This window comes from Molothrus aeneus, chromosome 1, assembly GCF_037042795.1.
Source record: "Molothrus aeneus isolate 106 chromosome 1, BPBGC_Maene_1.0, whole genome shotgun sequence".
NCBI lineage: Eukaryota > Metazoa > Chordata > Aves > Passeriformes > Icteridae > Molothrus > Molothrus aeneus.
In genome coordinates, this window is record NC_089646.1 from 104,085,810 (window position 1) to 104,107,850 (window position 22,041).

Sequence of the window (22,041 nt, forward strand, 5' to 3'; positions counted from 1 at the left end):
CATCATTTTTGTTACCTCCACTGAGAAGTGGCTAGTGTGCAAAATAAAATACTGCTGCCTCGGATGTGTTTACCTGTTTAAGCTAAGAAGGCTGCTTTATCCATATAAACAGATGCTGAGTGTTAAAACAAACCTCCCTCGAAAGCACTGATGCAGGAGGTCGTCACAACAACTCTGGCAGAGGGTTGGTTTGTGCATTTGACAATATTGACTAATAAAACTATTTTCCTTTATCAACCTTTTTTTTTTCTCTGATTTGTCTTCTACAGTGCACCAAAGACACAAACTTCCCTTCTAATGCAAGTACTGCTGGACTGCCAGAAACAGGCCTTGTAAAATTTTTAAAATTTTTCAAAATCACCACTTTTCTAGCTAAGCAAAGTTGAGTCTGATTTTTCTGACCTCTTTTATTAATTTCCAGCAGCAAGCTTTAATCTCAAGAGTGTCATGAATAACCAATCATCTTTTTTACTCCATAAATAGACAATAACTGTTCTGAATCTTTCAGTAGTAGCAACTGCACCTTGCGTTCACATCTTCCCAGTGGAAAGCTGAGGCAAGTTTCTCTCTGTGCTGCTGCTTCCACCTGACTGAGTCACTCACCTTGTCTCCTAGCACAGTGTTTGGCCCTTAAAGGCAAAAAAGAAAACTGATGCAGGTGAATATCATTTTGGTTTGCACCACCACAGTTTGCAATTGCACTGAACAAACTGATTATGCCAACGCACATTACTACAAGGAATAAAAAGTCATCAACCATATCCACTACAATTTCACTTTCTCGGCTCTGCTTTACTGAAAACATGAAAATAGCTGACCACAACTGTAAACTTGAGCAAAGATGTAAACTTTGATACACTAGGAACAATTTGAAAAACTAGGGAAAAGATTGCAAAGGCAATTGACTAGGGAATAGCAGGAGCACAGTGGAGAAGTATCTATTGAGAACACACTTCTTGTTTAAACAATTGTTCTGCTTGTACAGGTAAAGGGCTTGGGAAGGAGTTCATTTAGCTACAGAAATGTGTGTTTTGTAGCTACCTCAGTTAACAAGGGACAAGGAAAATGTTTCCATATAGACTATAAACCCATCACTGAAATCAAATATATAAACTGAATATATTAAAGCTTTGAATTTTATTACACTTAATTTCTTCTGAATATCTTACCCTTCTCCCCTGTTCAAGGTAAACCTAAACATGAGAAATGGAAGGATAAAGGAGAACTCCACTAAACGTGGAGTACATTTCGTCAGAGTCTGTGTAGGCCAGTTTGCCTCCCGTTACAACGACGTTCACTTCGTCTCCTGCTTTGAGGTGAAGAACAAGGTGGAACGTCCCAGGACCACCACAGGTCTGTTTCCCCGAGTAGGGTTTGTGATACTCCAGCAGTTCCCTTCTGTAGCCAGCAGTGTGGAGCTGAGCCACGCTGGCGTTGGAGACGGACAGCACCGCTTCCACGTACTCGTCCCTCTCCGGGGCCAGCACGGCCGTGATCAGGTAGCGCCCTTCGTACGGCGACGTGAAAATGCCTGCGGAACAGAGACAGCCTGCACTGACCACAGTCACTCAACAAGGGGACACCTGACTGCCCTAAGCACAGTGACAAACATAAAGCCACGTGGGTCAGCCACTGCTTCGTGCACCCAACGAGGTCAGCCTGGGCAGGTGACCAACTGATCAGTGTCGTGGAGGCGAAGGCACAGCTTGCACTCTGTGCTTGAGAAGGAGGCAGCTCCCAGTTAGGGACCTTGGAGAGACAATAGAAGAACCTCTCCCTCTCCCCTCCCCTCCCCTGTCCGTGCCCCAGCCACAGTGAAGTGGATGAGTAAGGAACCTCACCTCTGCTACCTGGGCTCAGCTGGGCTCAGGTGGGCTGAGGAGCACACCCAGCTGTGTATGTAGAAGTGAGCTGGGCCTCAGCAGTACTGGGCAGTCATGGAAAACCAGCTGTGAAAGCATGTGCCTGTCCACACCCACAGGAAGCTTTTACCCCCATGTGTCTGGTTTAGATGGACTTGGTTTCAATGTACCAGCAAGGCCTAAGGTAACATGGAACACTGGTAACCCATCCTCCTGCCTGTCCAGCATATCTGGGGTGCATTCCTTGGCTGTTACCTGTATTGGGGTTATAATAGTCCCCATCATTCACAAGCACTTTGTTGAAGTGAACCACGCCAACATCACTGGAGAAAGGCTTCTGTGTGAGCCCAGCAGAAAATGACACCAGAGAGGGCACAGCAGCAGTGGCAGGTCCTGAAATGGGTAACAACACAAGTCAGAATCACATCAAGATGATAACACAGCCTTGTCCCTATGATGCTTTATAATCCTCTGTCTGTTCATCTGTTCTTGCACATACTCCACTTGGACTAATCCTGCCAATTGCAGGATGCCAGAATTAGCAGAACACATATGCTAGCCCAGGCCCCAGGTGTCTCACCTTAAAATGTACTGAGCAACATGAAGCTCCTGCCTTGGCCACAGGGGTTTTTTGTTTTGTTTTGTTGTTGTTGTTGTTGTTTGTTTGTTTGTTTTTGTTTTCTGTTCTAAGGAAATAGTACATGGCTAGCAAAGGCTGGCAGTAGAAATCCTAGCACCCTTCAATTCAGTAATGCTTCTGTCCAAGACCTTTCTCAGGACAGAGGCTGCCTTTCAACATCTCCACTCTCCATCACTATCACAATGGCCATAGGAATGCTAAAGATTATAGCTCGTGCCAGATTTCCTTGTCATGTTGAAAAGCTGTGCACAGCTTAGATCTCCCACTTTTTCTGCCAAAGCCTAGTGAAAATGCCTTTAAGAATATATAACATTTCTGTATTAATGCAAAAACAACTTTTGGTCTCTCTCCATCACTTCTCTTCTGGGGGACTTTTCACTTGACGATTTTTAATTCTTTTCTCAGCAGATCAAACAGACACTTAGGTATTTTATAGTGGCTATCCAGCTGCTAGATGAACACTGCTGTTAGACTGAGTTGGATGAAATATAATTTGGACAATTAAGACAAACTTTTACTTTTAACAGACTGACTTAATATCAAGTGTTCAGTTCTCAGTCACTTATTAGTCCCATTCAAAATACCTTCCCTTTAAACATTTTCCTTAAGGCAGTACACACTGCCAGAGTCAATTCTTGCTGCTTTGTCTGGGCAAGTAGCTAAACAACAAATGCCCTAGAGTTGTCCACAGCTGCTGTTTCACCCTGCTCCTTCTGCCTTCCTTAAAATTAATGTTTGTCCTCTCCCTCTCAATCAGAGATGCCCATCAGCAACAAATGCTAAATTCATCAAATCCTGAATTGAAAGGGACCCACAAGAACCATCTAAGTCCAACTCCTGGCCCTGCACAGGACACCCCAACAATCACACCTTGTGCCTGAGAGCAGTGTCCAAACTCTTCTTGAACTCTCTCAGGCTTGGTGCTGTGATTACTTCCCTGGGGAGCCCATTGCAGTGCCTGACCAGTGTAAAAACACTTTTCTTAAAATCCAATCTAATTCAGATGATATTGCTTAAAATTGAAGTTTAAAAAGTCACATAACTTCACCTAAAATGTGGATATACAAATGTTCTGCTATCCACTGTTTTTCTGAATAACTCAGCCTGGGGGGTGGGGAGGAGAAGGCAAAGGGGAAGACATGCCTGCACCTTCAGAATTGGCAGATAACCACGTTGATTTCCCTCAGGGGCTGTTAACCAGCTGCCTCATGTATCTTTGGAAATCTTCTTATTCAGCATTTTGTCTCAAGCTCAGAAGATAGACAGAAGCCCTTTTTCATTACTCCTACCTGCCAACGTGCCTGCAGGTGCAACTGCAAGCTAAGATGAGGTTGTTTGAAAGTACCAAAATTAATTGCAGGAAGCCTAGTTACTTAAACAGCTTCTGTAAAGCTCCACCACCTTAACACAATGCTGCTTACACAGAAAGCTACTCTCAGCTCACCTTGAGACTGAAATTAACTGAAAACACACCTCAAATTGTTGGCTCACACAAAAGGTTTCTTTCCCCTGCAGTAACACCGCAAAATGGAACAAAGCACGTGTTGCCTGCCCAGAAACACTGCCAGCTTTGGAGCAGCAACAGCCCTGTTTGGGTTGGTGTCATCTGAATAAAGGAGTGATTCCTGCCCTCACTCTTCACAGCTTCCTTCAAGATTTTCCTTTACTAATTGCTAGAGTAGTTATTAGAAGTGACTATTTGTTGCTAAGCTGATGAAATTGCTTCAGATCTGCAGCTGAGTTCAGCACACCGTATGTATCTATTCAAAGGAGAAATCTTAAACCTGTCTAAATATCTTGTAGATCAGTTCAGGGGGTGATATAAGGTCACACAGTAAAGATCCAGTGTGTCTGTGCTCTCTTTCCCTCTTCCCACCTTCTAGATGGAGTTGTGCTGCCTGTTTGAAGTTTTCATAATTCCTACCAACACCTCAGCACTGCTTTTTCAAAACTTTACAGAGGGCTGCACCACCTTCTCCTACATGTCCCCTCTTGCAAACACTTTTCTTCATGCAAAGTTCAGCTTCCTGAAGGAAGGTCCAGGCTTGGACACTTACTTTCACTTAAGCAGTCAATATTGTGGAAGTATAAACATCAGAAAAAAAAAAAAAAATTAAAGCATTTTAAAGCTGTGAACCACAGGCTAAGCTCTGATGAAGAAACTGCCAGGCAGACAACGTTTCACGGAAGTTTCAGCCGCAGTTTTACTCCCCCTTTTGGGGGAGGAAAAAGCTCTTTTGACTTCAGATGCATTCAAGAAGGTTTCACTCGAGATATTACACATGCAGGTAAGCAGGAGCAGGTAAGTCTGTTCTTGGCAATCTGTGCTACTGTAATGCATTCTGGGGAGTCAAAAACCACAGAAGATGCATGGGTGGCCCTTGTTAGGTTACATCTACTTCCACCTATCTGCTGGTTGTGTTCCTGGTTCCAAGCACAGTTCATGCCTTCCACAGAGCCCAAGGGCCAGAAGGAAAGAAAAGGAAAAAAATATCATTAAGCAAAACAAAACAGCACACAGCATAGGCATTTGCTATCAAATGAAAGGAGAAAAAATAACTATATGAAGGGGCTCTGGACAACTGCTCAGCAACTGGAATGAGGATTCTTCAAGAACTGACACAGAAGAAAGCCTAAGTATATAATTCATATGTCAGTGGACACCCTGAGTCCCTTGGATACAGCAGGAGTAAGGAGGATTTGCCAAATTTCCTCTCACATATGGTCAATACTCCTAAATCTAAATGAGGGCAAAGTGTGTAATTTCTGTTAGAGCAAATAGGACAAAAATACAAGCAATTTGTCACTTTCCTATTTTTTTTAAGCTCTCCAATTTGACCTTAACGTGTCATTTTCAGAAACATTCCTCCTGCCTATGGCTTGGCCATGCAGCACAGCGCCACACTGATTTCCATGAGCCAGTGCTCAATGAAGCTGCTCTGCTCTGCTGCTCTGTCACAGTGATTCTGATGTGGATGATATCTTGGTGTTTTATGAAGACACACATACTTTCCTGCTGAGTCTGTTAGTAATATCTGTCTGCTCTTACAATTCCATCCTTTCACACCGCAGCAAGAGAATATTGCTCCAGCACTTACCTACTGTTCCTAATAGCTAAGGAATAAAAAAAAAATAAAAATCAAGAAATACTCTGGTACTGAAAAGATGCAAATCATGCCTCAACATTCAAGAAAAGCATGAAAGTGGGCTACTTTAGTCCCAGAAGACAGAATTGGAGCATTGGAGCCCTCAATCTGCCCTTCTTCCTGAGCAATGCTTTTATGTAACAGAAGCTATTCAGAAACAGAACTGAAAGAGAGTACTCAGAAGGCCATTTTAAGAGTACAAGCTTCTTATATTAGGAATTATAGTACAAGAAGGTCTGGTCATCTTTCAAATTTGAATTTCAGTACTACAAAATGCACTGAGTGAAGACTGTCAAAGACATCACAAGCAGTGGTCCAGAGCTAATGAGACAGTAAGGATTCCTTGATGCCCTATTCACACAGTAAGTTCCTCCTCTGATAAGCCAAAAATCTTCCCTTCCCCAGCTGTTAATTTCCACAGCACTGTTAACTGCTGAATTCTGTCCCAGAATGCTCTCTCTTCATCAGGCACTGACAACTAGAATCACAGACTCAATTGGACTGGAAAAAACCTCTGAGATCATCAAGCCCAACCTATGACTGAACACCACCATGTCAACCATGGCACCGAGTGCCACATCCTTAAACACCTCCAGGGACCGTGACTCCACCACCTCCCTGGGCACTCCATTCCAAAGTCTAATCACCCTTTCTGTGAAGAAACTCTTCTTCATGTCCACCCTAATCCTCCCCTAATGCAGCTTAAGGCCATGTCCTCCTGTCCTGTTGCTTGCCTGGGAGAAGAGGCCAACTCTCAGCTGGCTCCAGCCTCCTTTCAGTGGTTGTAGAGAGCGGTACGGTCACTCCTGAGCCTCCTCTTCTCCAGGATAAACACCCCCAGCTCCCTCAGCTGCTTCTCATCAGATTTGTGCTCCAGACCCTTCACCATCTTCACTGCCCTTCTCTGAACATGCTCCAGCACCTCAATGTCCTTCCTGGATTGAGGGGCCCAGAACTGGACACAGCACTTGAGGTGTGGCATCCCCGGTGCCAAATGCTGGGAAGAATCACTTCCCTAGTCCTGCTGGCCACACTATTTGTGATAGAGGCCAGGATGCCATTGGCCTTCTTGTCCCCCTGGGCATACACTCCCTCATGTTCAGCCACTGCTGACCAGCATCCTCGGGTCCTTTTCCTCTGGGCAGATTCCCAGCCACTCTGCCCCCTGCAGCAGGTTATTGTGGCCAAAGTGCAGCACCTGGTACTTATCTGGTATTTGAGGTCATGTTGAACCTCATCCAATTGTCCTCAGCCCATCAATCCAGCCAGTCCAGATTAGGGACAGTGGATGTAAATGTTCCAACTCCACAAAAGTCTTAACAGCTTTTGGTATCACCCTTATCCCTCTGTTTCCTGACTATCTGCCATTGAGGTCTGCAAGGCACACTGTGGGGATTTTAAGGACAGATCAGCAGGAATACCTTGTATTTAGATAGGTATTCAGTGGCATGGATCAGGAAAATGAACTCCTTGGTCAAGCCCACCTCCCTCTGGATCCCAGGGTGGTAACTGTTCCACCAACATGTTCCACCAAGCAGCAGATGGGTGCACTCCTGCCTTGCCCTGCCTTTTCAACGCTTCTAACATCCACCTACTGTTTCACACAGTTTTAGCATAAACTTATTAAAACACTGCTCTCTATAAATTTCAATAGGAAGAAAACCCCCAGGAAATCCATTTATCACAGAAATCTAGACATCTATATTGGCTTTGCTGGCATCAAGATAAACGAATGTTTCTTTACTTCTTATCCTTTTCCAGAAACCTCATCTATCGCTGCCTGTTCTTACCACCACAATCCTCAAATGCAAAAAGATTGCTTTAAGGCTATGATGGAATTTTAATTAGCAGGTATAAATATCACAATGAGAGCATGAACTCTTTACAATTCTTTTTTTGTCAGTCCCCAGACCGTTCTTCATGAAGTGTACTTGTGATTTTGTTATGGCCATCAAATTAAGTCCTGGGGCAGTAGGTTTTTGAATTCCATAAAGCCCTTATGTTTTACTTCCATCTATCGCCCATTATTTCCTCAAACAAATTTAGATGAAATAACTTTTTTTGAAGAGGATGTGGAAATACTTTGATCAAGGATACCATTCCCCAGGGTTTGATAATATCTTGAGTATGAGACTGCATTGCTGGCAGCACCCAATCAACATATTTATCTAGGCCAACCAGCATGTCCCACATAAATTTTATACCTGTTCATCATACAAATTCTTAAATAAATTGTGATATTAACAAATTTTTTAAAAAAGCACCCCAGCCAACCAAAAAAACTGCATTCTGAATCATTTTAATCAGTGACTGTAAGTGGCAGCACTTCTGCTTTCACTGAAATCAGAACTTGAGCCCTGGTGACTGTAACAAAGCCAGAAGCTCTCCCAAGAGGAGAACAACCTCATGCAATAGGGTAAGATGCCAGCAGTTATTCAAGATCTTAGTCTTGGCCTTATTAATGTTTTAATAAAGAAATAATAAAATAATAATAAATATCTCTTTATTTTCTAATTTAGAAGGCATACGAAAGGTGCATACTGACATTAGCTAGAAAATACAAACTCTCTGTATTTAAAAAACACACAGTGAAGTAAGTAGCAAGAACCCAAAATGATTTTTCAAAACCTAACTCCTCTCCCTACCTCTAGGTTTTCAAAAGATACAGGTTATGTTTTAATGCTTTGGTCTAGCAAAAATTGATCAGATTTTCCTCAATGCTAAACTTAAATACTAAAAAATAACACATTTTTCTCTCTCAGCCATGACCTTCCAGGGACTGAAATAAACATTAAGAACCCATGTGAAATATTTCTAGGAAACAACTGCCTTACCTTGTGAATCCGTGGTAGAATGAGGTGGCTTTGGATATCCTACAAAGGAAAAGTAATATGTGTGACTCAGTACACAGCAGAGTACATTATGACCAAATATCACTGCAGTGCTCTAGAAAGCAGCCCTTTCTTCATGGATGCTTTCTAGAGCACGCCGTTCCACTCCCTCTTGGTTTACTTAAGAGCAACCTACCAAAACAGCTATTAAATAGTGTCCCCTATGAAATGCTCAATTATTGTTAAACTGGGGTGGTCATGGCAAAAAGAACCAAACTATTACTCCAATGTATTAAATCCACTGCAAGCATTCTGGAAAGAAAAAAAGAAATTGAGTTTCCCTAGCGGCAAAGACTGCTGTAGTTACCAGGGATTTTACATCATCTCTGTTGACCTCATGCTTTGTGCATCCTTGGAAAGGCAGCAAAACTGGCACTGAGTGAGTTTCCCCTACTCCTGCAGCCAGCTGGAGGCTGCAGAGGCCAATTCACAAATCATCTCTGCTGAAAACCCATTCCCAGCAGCCTCAGTGGGTGTCCATGAAAGGCCAAAAGGGGGCTGGTAAAGCACACCAGATCTCAGTGTCAGCTCTCCAGCAAGACCTGACACGTCAATTGCACTCAGGAGTGATGAATTACCAGCTTGGTTCTCTCACCTGGTGCTCCAGCGTACCCTTCAGCAATGGGCATGGTGCTCTGGCCAGCCTGGCCATCCACACTCCTCAGACGCCCTCTCCCAGACATCAAAACCGTGCCAGGAGGTCCTGCCTCCCCAGTCTCCAAGATGATGCCGGTTGTTCCAGGCAGAAGTGGCACAACTGCTGACCCTGGCAGAGCTGGGCGTGGGGGAGGTCTCGGCTGTGGTGGGAGGAGGGGGATCCTGTGTCGCGGGGGGTGCATCCTGGGCCGGGATGGCAGCAGGGAAATGCCAGGCTGGGGCTGCACGGGCGGCCTCGGTGGCAATGGATGCTGCGGTACTTCTGGTCGCCCTTTGACAGGATGAAAGAGCAGGAAAAATACAAAATTATTTGCCTAAAATAGAACATGAGCTTGCATGGTTTTGCATAACAAATACTTCAAAATAAAACAGGACTCAGTTGTTCCCTGAGATCCAAGACTGCACTGGTTAAGTACCATTCCACTCCTGAAGTACTACAGACTCCACTCCTTACAGTAGCCTGTATGGCACAGGGAAAGGAATGAAGACAGCCTGGAGACAGGACAAGAAGCAATCAAATAACCTATGAACATTCATTCAATTGTTACACCAGCTTGGCTTTTCTGCCCCAAACAGGCAGAGCATCACACTTATCCCAGCAGTACCTTCATTCCAGAGTGAGCTCTCCCTGTCCCTCCCTCTCTCTCCTCTCACTTCAGTTCTCCCCAGCCCACCACACCCACTGCGCTCCCACAACTCTCAGCACAAGGCTGTCCCTCTAGCATGATCATAAAGAAAATTACCCACAGCAAAAAACATCAGTAAATGAACATGACTTAAGAGGCTTTTCCCCTTACCTTAAAAAGCAACAAGCTTAAACATCCTAGTACTTCCATGACTAATATTTTCTGCCAATAAAGGCAGAACTCAAAGATATAATCTACCAGAAAATTCTTTATTGTTTAAATCGAAGAGATACCATTAAAAAACTTTTCCACTGGGGCAGCCAACCCATATGACATCAGGGTTGAACAGCTCTAACATGGTTCCATTTGTATATCTGGTCAAGATCTAAGCTCTTTATAGGAATTCTGGTTTATTCATAAAAATGAAGTCCTAGATGCAATGCCCTCCCAAGAGTAAAGTTGAATTACATTTACATTAAGAACAGAAATTTACAAATGTGTAGAGTTTAGCAGATGCCATGACACCTTTTACACAGAGTAAAGAGAATTGCATGCTAAATTAAACTTCAGCATAGGTTACTTTGGTTGCATTTTGAGACTAAAACATGTCTTTAGGTGCAGGGATGGATGTGAGTTTCTGTGGAAATGGGCAAACATCCCATTGAAAATTTATCTGATACAACTTGTCACATACCAGAGATGCTTGCCAAGGTTCCCAGCACAGACCACCTCTCTGAGTGGTGCTCACAATGAAACACTTCAATTCAGTACACTCCAAAATCAGCCCAGGCAAATTCACCAGTGGTTAGGGCTAACCCACCTGGCTGTGCCAAGCAGCAGATGTGGTGTGAGGCTTCCCCTGGCTCTGGTGTGTGTCTGGGGAGCCCAGGAGAGCCTTACTCTGCCCATTTGAGGAAGAACTTACAATAAACTTGTGCAGGTATTGTCTCCAACACGTGGCTGGGGTCCAGACAGCATCACTGGCAACCCACGTGCTGTTTTGTGACTACTCCACACCTGCACTTTACCCTTGTGAATTTCATTTCTTGTTTTCAGTCTCATAAAAGCCTTAAAAGCCTCCATAAGCCTTCAGGAGTACTGGGAGGCTGTCTGAAGTCATAGTCTCACACCACCTGCATTCATTTGCTAGATATGGCTGCTAGGAAAAAACTTCCCTGATCTTTGCTGGCTGACTTTTAACCATCAGGAGAACTGAAACTCATGCAGGCAATGCACCACAAAGCTGGTCTGAAGCTCACTCAGTAACTCTGTCCACAAGGCAGAGGCCTAAACAGTGAAATGTTTGCTTTATGCAGATTAAAACTATTTTCATAAAAACCTTAAAATTAAAAAAAATCTTAAAAAAAATTTCAAAAAACCCTGAAAATATCAAAGTGATTTTTTTTAACAGAATTATTTGCTTTGTAAGACAACTTCTGTCCACAGAAACATTGATTTAGACCTTCAACTAAAATCTTCAGATTAACCTCATTGAAAAAACAAATTGGCAAAGTACTTTACCTTGGGATGCATGTACTTGTCATTTCTTGAGTCAATTATGCTAAGCCTCATTAAGACAATTATTTGGGATGACACTGGGAGAATGAATACATTTCTCTGCTTGCTTTTCTAGACCTTTAAATAACAATCAACTGCTGAAATCCCATATCCTGAGCAAACTGCTTCCTTGCATGCAACATGAATACTGCAATATTCAGAATTGTCCCATCTCCATAACGCTATCTCCAGAATCACTGGCCTAAAGCTCAACTTCAAGTGGAAGCAATCAGATATATGTGAGTAGACATCTGCTTGAACTTTGCTGAGCAGGCCATGAACGCAATCTTCCCATCATCCTCCCATCTATCTGGGAAGGCAAGGACAGAGCTGAGATCATTACACGGCTAGGAACAGGAACACTGTTCTCAGCAGCAGCATCCTTGCTGCTCTGCTTGTCACCGCTGCTGTGAGTGACAATGTGATTACCACATCACATACCAGCATCCTCTGGTGCTCTCCTCAGCCCCCCAAACACACAGAAATGAAGTGCATAAAGCTAACTAGAGAGTAAAGGAATCTGTGACTGCTCTCACAAGAAGCCCAAAAGACCTCACTTGAATTTTGTTATAGACACCCAGGGGATTTAACAATTCTGTTAGAAAGCAGCACTGTGCACAAGCTCACGGGGAGCCCAGAGACTCCTAGACTGTATGACTATTCACACTACAGCATTAAAAATTTTATGTTGCATTTTATCCATGCTGTAATGCAGAGCACACATTTGGTTTCTTAGGCCACAACTTCATCAGAAAACATTTTGTTGTTGGTTTCAACACCCTGCTACTCGGACAACTACCACAGGAATTGCAGGTCAGGTCAAATACCTACAACCAAAGCAAACTGCACTCCCAGCACTGTATCTGGCTGCAAGACCCCACTTTTGATTCCTGGAAAACTTCATGGATATATATAAAAAAGGCAGTACTTTAATAGAGACCACCAACTTTAGCATGGCTTTCAGTTTCATGCCATGTGAAGAGCAAACATACCCTCAGAGAGGAACAGAGTGCAATGAGAACAACTTAGACTACCAGACACAGAGCTGGGGGAAGGCACCATTTAATGTGGATGGAAAGCCGCTGGATCATTTTACCTTGGAGAGCACATCATGCATGGTTCCCTGAATGCTTAGAGCAGACCACTGCCTGCTGTCACCACTGCATTTCACATTTCACGACCTTCACCAGGAATTACAACAAATTAAGCACTTTTCTAGTCTCTAAGTTTGCATCTGATACACAGTCATTTGCTAAACTGGCTTGTTAGTTTGGCTTGAGGCATTTGAAACCCCTGAATAAAAAACATGGAAGATACTACAGCCATATTTTTAAGATGAGGGTCATTTGACTTTGCTGGGCTTAGACTGCTTGTTGGTAAGATTCTATGTTTTATTTCTTGCAACACATCCTTGCCTTACTGCCCTCAACAACTTTATTAGCAACAACTTGTTTCTGTTTCGGCCCCTCTGAAGTCAAATGACATCATTTGAATGCTACGATGTGCTGGCAAATTGTGCACAAGAAACTCTCCACTGATCCAAGTTCAGGTCTTCCTGTCAAATAATGTTGGTATGGCAGACAAGGCTGCAGATCACAAATGTAAAAATAGTTAAAGCCATACCCCAACTCACGTAACAGGGTTCCCAAAATCACTTCCAAAAAAGGCTCTTCTGCCAAAATCTTTCTGCAACTCCTGCCATCAAAACTTACTCAGGCTGCTGTGCCAGACAGTGTTATTGTAATTGGAAACATTTGGGAACTGCAGTGTGTGCTTCAGGAATCCCTCAGAGGCCAGAGGCACCCCAGAGCAGCAAGGGATGCTCAGAGTGCTTGCACCCCACACCCAGCAGCAGTGTCCTTCCACAGGCTTTTAACACCCAGTGGTGGATGGAGGGGTCTGCCCTGAAAAGGCATTATTTTATGGAAACCTAGGTGTGCAGAGGCTTTTAATTCTTTAATACACTCTAAGAGGGGCTGATAAATGCAACCCATGAGGTCGCTTGAGAACCTGCTTCAAACAGCAGCAGAAAGATTACTACTTGTATGTATCTTGGACCTTTCTCCAATGTTGGTCCTTAGTGATAGTTAATTTTGGGGAAGATGGATGAGAAACAGGATTACACAGATACACCATGTTCCATTTTAATGGAAACTGGGATGTTTCTGCAAGATCTAGGGATAAAGGTCCTAACCCTGATGAATTTAAGTCAAAATTACAGCAAAAGAATTATCTGAAATTTACAGTCCTTCTTCACTCTACTTCTTCCTTTAAAGTTAAGAGAATTTATTTCACACAAAAGCTTCTCACTTCAGAAAGACTTTTTGTGTCAAGTACTGCTATACATTTGGTTTTAAACAATTAAACAAAAGAAACACACCTATTGCAGGTTTTCAAGTCTCTGCCTTGGGGTGAGAAGGATATTCTTCCCTTCATGAGGCACAACTTGGCCATTCCAGAAAGAACACTCAAAAATCTCACATCTGATCTCTCCCAACCGCCATCAGCTGCAAAAGCGCACAGGCTCTTCCCTCAGCACCTCTTCTAATTTTACCCAGTCACAGAAATTGGCCTCTTACTTATCTCATACGTGCACAGAATTAAAACCAGAAGCATCAACCAACTGAAGAGTGCAGTTTCAAAACAGTCTCCAATTCCTATGATTTTGCATCATGCTAAGAGAAACAGGAAAACAGCAACTCAGCTTCCTTCTGTAAACTTCAACTTTCAGGAAAACAACCCACTGCTGGAATTTGGAGCAAGAACTGCAGAGGGAACAGAGTAGCATTTGGCAAGGTCTCTAAACCTTCATTGCAAGGCTCATCAGCACGCTGAGGTTACCATTTCCCAGCGTTCCGGGACAAAGGGAATGTGTCCCAGCCTCTCAGCTGCTCTAATGCAAACTTTAAACAAAGTGCAGGTGGATTTGCACCAGCATGCTGGACTATTAACAGAACTGGCTGAGGTGCTAAAACATTGCCAGCTGGAATGTGCCAAGTACTGCCAATGACCTTGTGGGAATGCAAGCTTCTGGGAGAGCTACGAAGCAGAAGTCTTATATTGCCATGCCAAGATATGCCAGAGCTCATTTGTGAAACTTCTAGATCAAAGAGTTGGTGCTGAATTATAAGTATAAACTCATGCTAAGAACACGACTTAGAAGAAATCTTTCTTATAATAAATTTGAATTAATTTGACTTCAGTTTTCTCTACTTGCTTTTCAATTTTCCCTGAGGAATACAGAATAATCTTCAACAACAAAACAAAACAAAAAAAATCAAATCAAATGAATTGGCATAATACAGACAATTATTACAAAAAATTCACTTTACAATCACTATTCGAAAACACTACTTTTCCCACTATCTTTATTCTAGCTCAAAGTAAACATAAAAACATGTACAACTTCTTTTTGTTTTTGTTTTTTTTTTCTTTTTGGAGGATACTTTTAAAAGCACTCAAAGTACTCTGTGGTGTTCTGCAGCAAAGAGCCAAAATTAGTCACTGCGAAAATAAAGTAGGAATTGTGTAATATTTTTTCCTCCCTTGTTTAGTTCTTTTCTAAGAGTTTCAGAAAGGAAAGCCAGTTAAAAAACAAACAAACAAGCAAAAAGTAAAAAAAAAATAAGCAAGAAACTTACTTGTGTCAGGCTGAGATTTCAGCACGCTTTCAATGTCTGCGGTGATTTTGGAAACCTGACTATGAAACTGTTGGACAGAGTTTTTGAGGCCAGAAATATCAGTGGAATGCGATGCTATAGTTCCATTCATTTCACGGATGCAGTTCCATAAGCTGCTCACGTGCTTATTCAGACCTTCTTTTATATTCTGCAAGCTATCTGAAACAGAGTCCAGCTTGCTACAGACTTTTTCAATATGTGAGACTCTGCTCTCAACATCTGAAACACCCTCCTGGACCCCTTGGGTCTTTTCTTTGCACTTGCTAAGATCATTCAGGACATGGTCATTCAATTGTTCTAGTCTGTCTTTCACTTCACCACAACAATTCTCACTGGAATGAGCAGTTTGATTCGCAAATGTCCTCTGCATTTGATCAATTTTTCGGAAGACACCTCTTTGTGTTTTTCTGCATGTAGAATTGACACCCAGAAGCTGCTCCCTGCAGCTACTCAGGCCATCTTGAAGATTTTTCATATCCTTATCAATGGCATTTAGATTGTATCGGAATACACGTACATCTCTCTGCATTTTCTGGATGTCACGCTGGTTACCCTTAATTAAGTTGAGTTTCTCATTAAGAGAGCTATTTAGAGACCTCAGGACAACAGAATTATTCTCTGTTTTCAAGAGCAAGTGATTGTACTTGTCGTTACAATCTTCTAGCTGTTTCTGAAGGTCCTCGGTGCCTCGCGGTGCAGACTGACATTTCTGCCCACAGAGCTGCTCAAGTGACAGCAGTTTGTCCTTCACAAAACTCATCTCTGCTGCAAACTGCTCATTTGCAAATCCAGCATCGCTGGGCAAGATAGGCCCAGGATTAGCAAACATTCCATCCGGGTCCGTGGTGTTGGCAATCTCCAAAATAGTCCCGCCTAGCCTGACCTCCAGCGCCCGCAGCTTTTGGTCAAACAAGTCTCTCAGTTCATCCACCTCAGCAGCAATAGCACCACGGAGAGTCTCCTCAACGTAAAAACAGTGTTCTTCAGCATTTCGTTCTGTAATATTCATCCTTGCATCCAGCTCCTCCAGCCTCTCACCCAACACATCTTCTAGATCTGGAGTTGACAATCGAATGATTTCATTATCTATTCTGACATTCAAGATCCTCTGTGCTTCCACAATTCTGTCAATCTTCTTATCTAAATCTTTCATCTGTTGGTCAAAGTCATTTCCCTCACCCTTCTTGCAACAGCTGGAGTTGTTTGATGGAATCTGAGTGCGGAGAGTATCTATTTCTTTCCTCAAGTCATTCTCTTTTCCTCTTATAACACCCATTATCCCTACACAGTTATTTTCACTGTCGTCGTACTGCTGCTGAATATCCTCTAGTTTATAGTCACAGGAGTTCTTCAGATCTGCCATTTTCTTCTCAAATCCTTCCATTATTTCTTGCCTGAGGGACTCAAATTTTGAGTCTATATAGTCCTGATATATATTGTCACGGGGCATTGTTATTGTAGGTCCTTGTGCTGCCTCCTGCAGTTGTTTTAATTGTCCCTCATAGCCTTTTACTTTTCCATTCAGTTCCTCCAGCTCATCATTCCTCATCTTCAAGGCTTCTTTCACCTCAGCTAGCTCAGCTTTTATATCTTCCATTTCAAAATCAATAAAAGGGTCTTTTTGATCTTTATTGTTGAGGAGGCCTGGCAGCTGAATAGTGTCTGTTTCACCACCAACTGCACTGTCAGGCTCCGGGCGGTCGTAAAGGTTGTTCAGCCAAGTGACCAACATCTTGCTAGCATCTTCCTGTACAGTCAGCTTCAGGTTTTCATTCACACCTGCCACGGAGGACTGGAGTTCAATCACAGACCGTGTTAGTCTAAACAACTCATCCTCAAGAAACTGCATTCTCTTCTCATATGGTGGAGGCGCCGGTGCTCCTGTTGGTTCTGCATCTGTTTCCCAGAAATAACAAAATGTGGATATAAATATTCCCAGTGGTATCTGTTTTAATAAGCTGCAGTTGACTTCACTTTTCTTTAAAATGAAATAATGGTTTAAACCGCCTAATGCTTGTTGTCTTTTCTGTTTTTATTTTCAGTCATTTATAATTAATACGTTATCAAAACTACCTCAGAACTAAAAGTTTTAGCACAGTGACCAATTCCTACCAAGGTACAGTGGCCATAAAGAAACTGGCATCCATCCCTCCTGTTCAGCAATGGATCTAAGCTATGGCATATATAACAGACCAATACAGGTCCATACACATCACCTTAGAACCACTGCATCTCCTATAACAATAATTTGCTCCTGAATTCCCACTGAAAACTTCAGTGGCAGTCAATTACGTGCATGAAGTGGGTTTGTGCTTCCGTGTTTTACTGACCTGGGATCCAAATGTACATCCCATACATGACACAGGGTTCTGCAAGACACTCCAGTTATCACACTTGTTTCACAAATACCTAATTATTTGGGATATATCTAAGTAGGCAATAAAAACATGTATAAAACTTAAAATTTACACATTCAAAACTATTAGATTAAAATAACTTATCCTCCTTGTATGAAAATCAGAAAGAGAAGACTTTTAGTTGCAATCTACTTTTTACCTATCATAAATCAATTAATGAATCTGAATCTTGTCATTGGTAGGACCTCATTTACAAAGCCATGTACAAATCTGGATGTTCAGTTTCACACAAAATGTGTACCAACTGCAGAAAATCCAGAACAAAAACCCAGAAAACAAACATTATCAGAGGTCAAGAAAGGATAAACTGCAGAAAAAGTCAAAAGTAATTTTTAATTTTGCCTAGAAGAGAGGAAAAGGGTATAGATATCACCATGTTTTATTATCATCTTTTGGAATTAATATTTTAGGTTGGCTAACAAAATACTTTAAAAGCTTGTTCTTGAAGCAGGTATATAATCTATGGGACTAGTTTGAAACCATATATTCAGTCATTCAATACATTCCACCACACAGAAAACACATGTGGAAATCTGACTAAGTGTTATATGTGACACTAATCTTCAATTATGTTGGAAAAAGTCCTTCGGAAGGAAACATCTGTTTATCATTTTTTCTGAATGGAGAAAAGGCATATGGCAGTAACAGCATTCCTTCTTGCCCTTTCAGAAGACAGTATCTTACACAAACAAACATCATTCATTCTTTAAAATATTTTTTCAGAAGTTCAGGCTTATCCATACTAATTCTCTTACTCCTTATTAAAGCACGTAATCTAATGTGAATCTGTAAAATCTTTAGAATCTCAAACAAAACATTGTGAAACTGCTAGGAACTCATGCATCATTAAAATTAGTATCTGTGGTTTTGGGGGTTTTTGTGGGTTTTTTGTTTTTTTTGGGGGGGGTTGTTTTGTTTTGTTTTGTTTTAGTAATATTCCTTTTTTTTTTACCTGAACATTGGAGAAACCACACAAAAAAAAAAAAACAAAACCCTGTAAATTCTTACAAAACCCACAGTCTTTACCTAAAGGTTTTCTGGAACCACGAGTAGCCAGCTGGCATTTCCAGCCAGTGTTCTGCAGCCCATTCCTCTGTTATTCTTCAGGAAATTCTCTGTATCAGGCCTGCTATTGCCTGGCTATTATTTCCCCACCTCACAGAGTCTTTCACATGGCTTTTGTACCTGACAGCAGTTGAGTTCAGTAGAAACCATAATGATTAGAAGACAAAAGAAGAAACCAGACATGACTGTGCATACCAAAGTTCAGACAAAAGTTACCTGTGCCTTTCTTCACGGCAGCTCTCGCTGGTGTGGGACGACGAGCAGTGTTTGGCTTTTCTGCAGGTCCTTCCCTGCAGTCCTCCCCTTTGTAGCCAGGACAACATCTCCATTCCAGCTCTGTCACTGTCTTATATGCAACTGTGTACCGAGGTCTGAAACTCGTTCGGTATCTGCCAAAACAGAGAGCATTTTAAACAATCCATAACCTAAGCTGCTAGTTAGATTAAAGTTAAAAATAAAACAGGTTTCGGGACCTTTTATAATGAAAATCAAATACTTACAGCTATTATTCATTTTCTGCTTTAAACGTCAAATGAAAAAATGTTTCTGTCTGGGTTTTAAAGCTGCCTCCACTCAACACAGTCATGATAGGGAGCCATGGAATAGGGGCTTTCATGTATGAGCAGAGGGATAAAATACTACGGCAAGTGAAGGTACAACTCATCAGACACCACTGACAGTACCCGTGACCACCAGTGTCTTAGACTACAAATTCAAAATGTTTTTCCTCTAACTTTTCATTGGAACCCTTCCCCCAGGGCTCTTCTGAACATCAAAAAATGCTTCTGCCTGCTTTTCCCCATTTGTATTTCCACAGTCTCCACTTAACCATTCCTCAGAACCCATATGTACAGCACAGTCAGAGCTGGGAGGGATATTCCTGAGAAGGACAAAATGCTAGAAGTGTGAGTCAGACAAGGACATGAAAGAAGGAATCAGATGAAACACTACAACCAACAAAGAAATCAACTCTTTCCTACTTCATCAGTTAAGTTGAAGAGGGTCTGGCAGACAAACCTGTACGCCCATTATGTACATACAACCTTGAGCTTCCCTGATTAACCACTCAAAAGTTAATAAATTACAAACTAATTCTGGTTGTGCAACTTTCTTTAACCATAGACTTCTTCCATAGCTTGCCTTGAAACACATCCCATGTGTTCAGCTGCGGTCAGACACTGTGGTATCCCAGCAGAGCATAAGCAGAGCCTATGCTATTGGATAAAACCTAAATCAATTTAAGGTACAGCTCATTTTGGATTGAGACATGAGGAAAATGAGGAAAACAGGGATTTGCCACCTGAGCTCTATAAAATGGTATTCTTGGAACACACAGAAACAGTAAGTCATCCCAATTTCTCATGTGAATTCCTTTCTCTCAGTTAAACTAGCATCATGCTACTCATTTCCCTAAAGCTTTTTCAGATCTTTTGTCCTTCAGATTATTTCAGATTAGAACAGTGTGCAGGCTCATTTCACAGCTGAAGTGTCCCTAAACAGTTATACCAGCAGAATAAATCAGGACAGCAGCAAAGGAATCTACAGGAGCTCTGTAATAGGTTTCAGCCATAGCCTGGCTAGGCTCACAGGGAGTGTATCCTGGGACAGAGAGAACACAGGACAAAACAGCACCAGAAACAGCCATGCTATCCCAGAAAAGTCACCTATTTCACTGAACATGGCATGCTATTAACATCCAAAATTCCTAACTGGTCAAAAAAAAAAAAAAATCAGTAATCAGCTACCAAATGGAAAGAAGTAAATCTTACAGACTGTGAAACATTTCCTATTGGAAGTCACAGAGTGAGAGTAAGCTTACTGTTACTCTTCAAATCTTCTCCTGCCATGCATGCAAATAGTTGCTGAAATTTTATTCAATTTTATTCAGCATATTTCAGATACACAATCTTAATATAATGTCCCCCATCTGACAGCCATTTGCTGTCCCTTTTTGCCAAGCTGGTTAACAAACTTGCAGTGGGGTGCTTAAAATATTAACTACTAATTATGAATTTGTTTCTCTTCCAAATGTATCTTTCCCAATTCTGCCACAACATTGACTAATTTCTGCACTTGGGAAATACTTGGTGTTATTTTGCATTGTTACTTGGTTTATGACTTCTCATTTAAGGGGTAAAAGCTACTTTCACTAGACACAATCATATTTTTTTCCAACTATTTCTGGGCCAGAGTAGTTTGTACTAATAAGCCTCTCTGGATTCAGTTTTTCTGTGGATCAGCAGAGGAAGGCAGGGTCTGTGCTTTATCTCTGCCTATGAGCTCTAATGACTGCAGTGGTTTGCTGTGGCTGTCAGCTTTTCCGACTCTGGCTGAAAAGCTGGAGCATGCAAACTCAGGGTTTCCAGTCCTTTTATACCTTCTGAACACCATATATGAAACAGCTGTAGACTTCACTCCAGCTCATCATTTCTTCTACAGTTTTCACTTAAACATCTGCTGAATCCTGTTTACAAAGTACAGAAATCCCAATGGCAAAGTGCTTTAAAAATTAAATAGAAGAGTGCAATGTAGAGGGCACCACTGGGGAGAACAATATCCCGGCCACCCAGGAACTTCCTTTTCTTTCTCCCTTATCTAAAGATCTCCCACATCTTCTGTAGATAATTTGGGTTTGAATCCTTTCCTTCCAGCTAGCTGCCAGAGTCAGGAGAAACAGGATTAGCTAGATACTTTAGTGTTTTGAAGTGGTTTTGAAAGTCATTACAACCTCTCTCACAACCACCACATTACTGAAATGCAAACTCTGAACTTCCAGATCAGTTTTCCCATGCCGGAAATGGTTGTACATACTTCTGTATGATTTCCATAAAACACTTAACTGCTCCTAGCTTTGTGTGTGTTCCTCTTTTTACTTTCAGGGCCAAACCCCTTCCTGAAAAATACAGTATTTTGGTTATTTTCTAATGCCAAATCTCTCTTTTTTCCCAGCAAAGTTTTAAGAATATAGCTGAAACTAATTTTATAAAATGAGTAAGAATTACTTATATGCAAACTGTGCTCTTCTTCACTCAAATTACATGGTGAGGATTTTCTATCACATTTCTGACAATTCTCTTTTAACACCTTCTCTGTAGTCATATTCATCAATATAGACACTTTCTGATGGACTCAACAGTCAGAAAAATATTAAGAAACAACCAAATACAAAAGAGGAATATAAATAAATAAAAAGAAATCAGTATTTTTCCAATGTTAAAAATTAAAAACTTTTCCAAACTCTATCTCAAAAATAAAAAACAGGCATGTTTGACATTCTCACTCTTCTTTGTTTTACCGCTTCCTGATCCTAATAGGCATAAAATGCTTAAATAGGATTTAATTTTTAAAAAAAATTGAAAAACAGTCCACTTCTAAAAAATTCTTTCAAGTTTGAAACAACACAAATTGGAACTGTTTTGTTTTCAGATATGGTACATCAAATACAGATTAACCTGAATCCTAAATCACAATTCTCCTAGAGCCAAAATAAGCTAGAATCA

General features: G+C 41.6%; 1 protein-coding gene across 1 annotated transcript in view; it reads right to left on the bottom strand.

Annotated features, from left to right (window-relative positions):
* Positions 1 to 387: 387 nt before the first annotated feature.
* The window catches only part of EMILIN2 (elastin microfibril interfacer 2), a 33,073-nt gene continuing 11,419 nt past the window's right edge, over positions 388 to 22,041 (bottom strand). Inside the window, exons 3-8 of the mRNA XM_066546225.1 lie at positions 18,758 to 18,930; positions 15,021 to 16,955; positions 9,135 to 9,467; positions 8,483 to 8,521; positions 2,118 to 2,255; positions 388 to 1,531 (exon numbers count right to left, since the gene is read on the bottom strand). Coding sequence (XP_066402322.1) covers positions 1,194 to 1,531; positions 2,118 to 2,255; positions 8,483 to 8,521; positions 9,135 to 9,467; positions 15,021 to 16,955; positions 18,758 to 18,930 — 2,956 coding nt within the window. The 3' untranslated portion in view covers positions 388 to 1,193. The remainder of the gene's footprint in view (positions 1,532 to 2,117; positions 2,256 to 8,482; positions 8,522 to 9,134; positions 9,468 to 15,020; positions 16,956 to 18,757; positions 18,931 to 22,041) is intronic.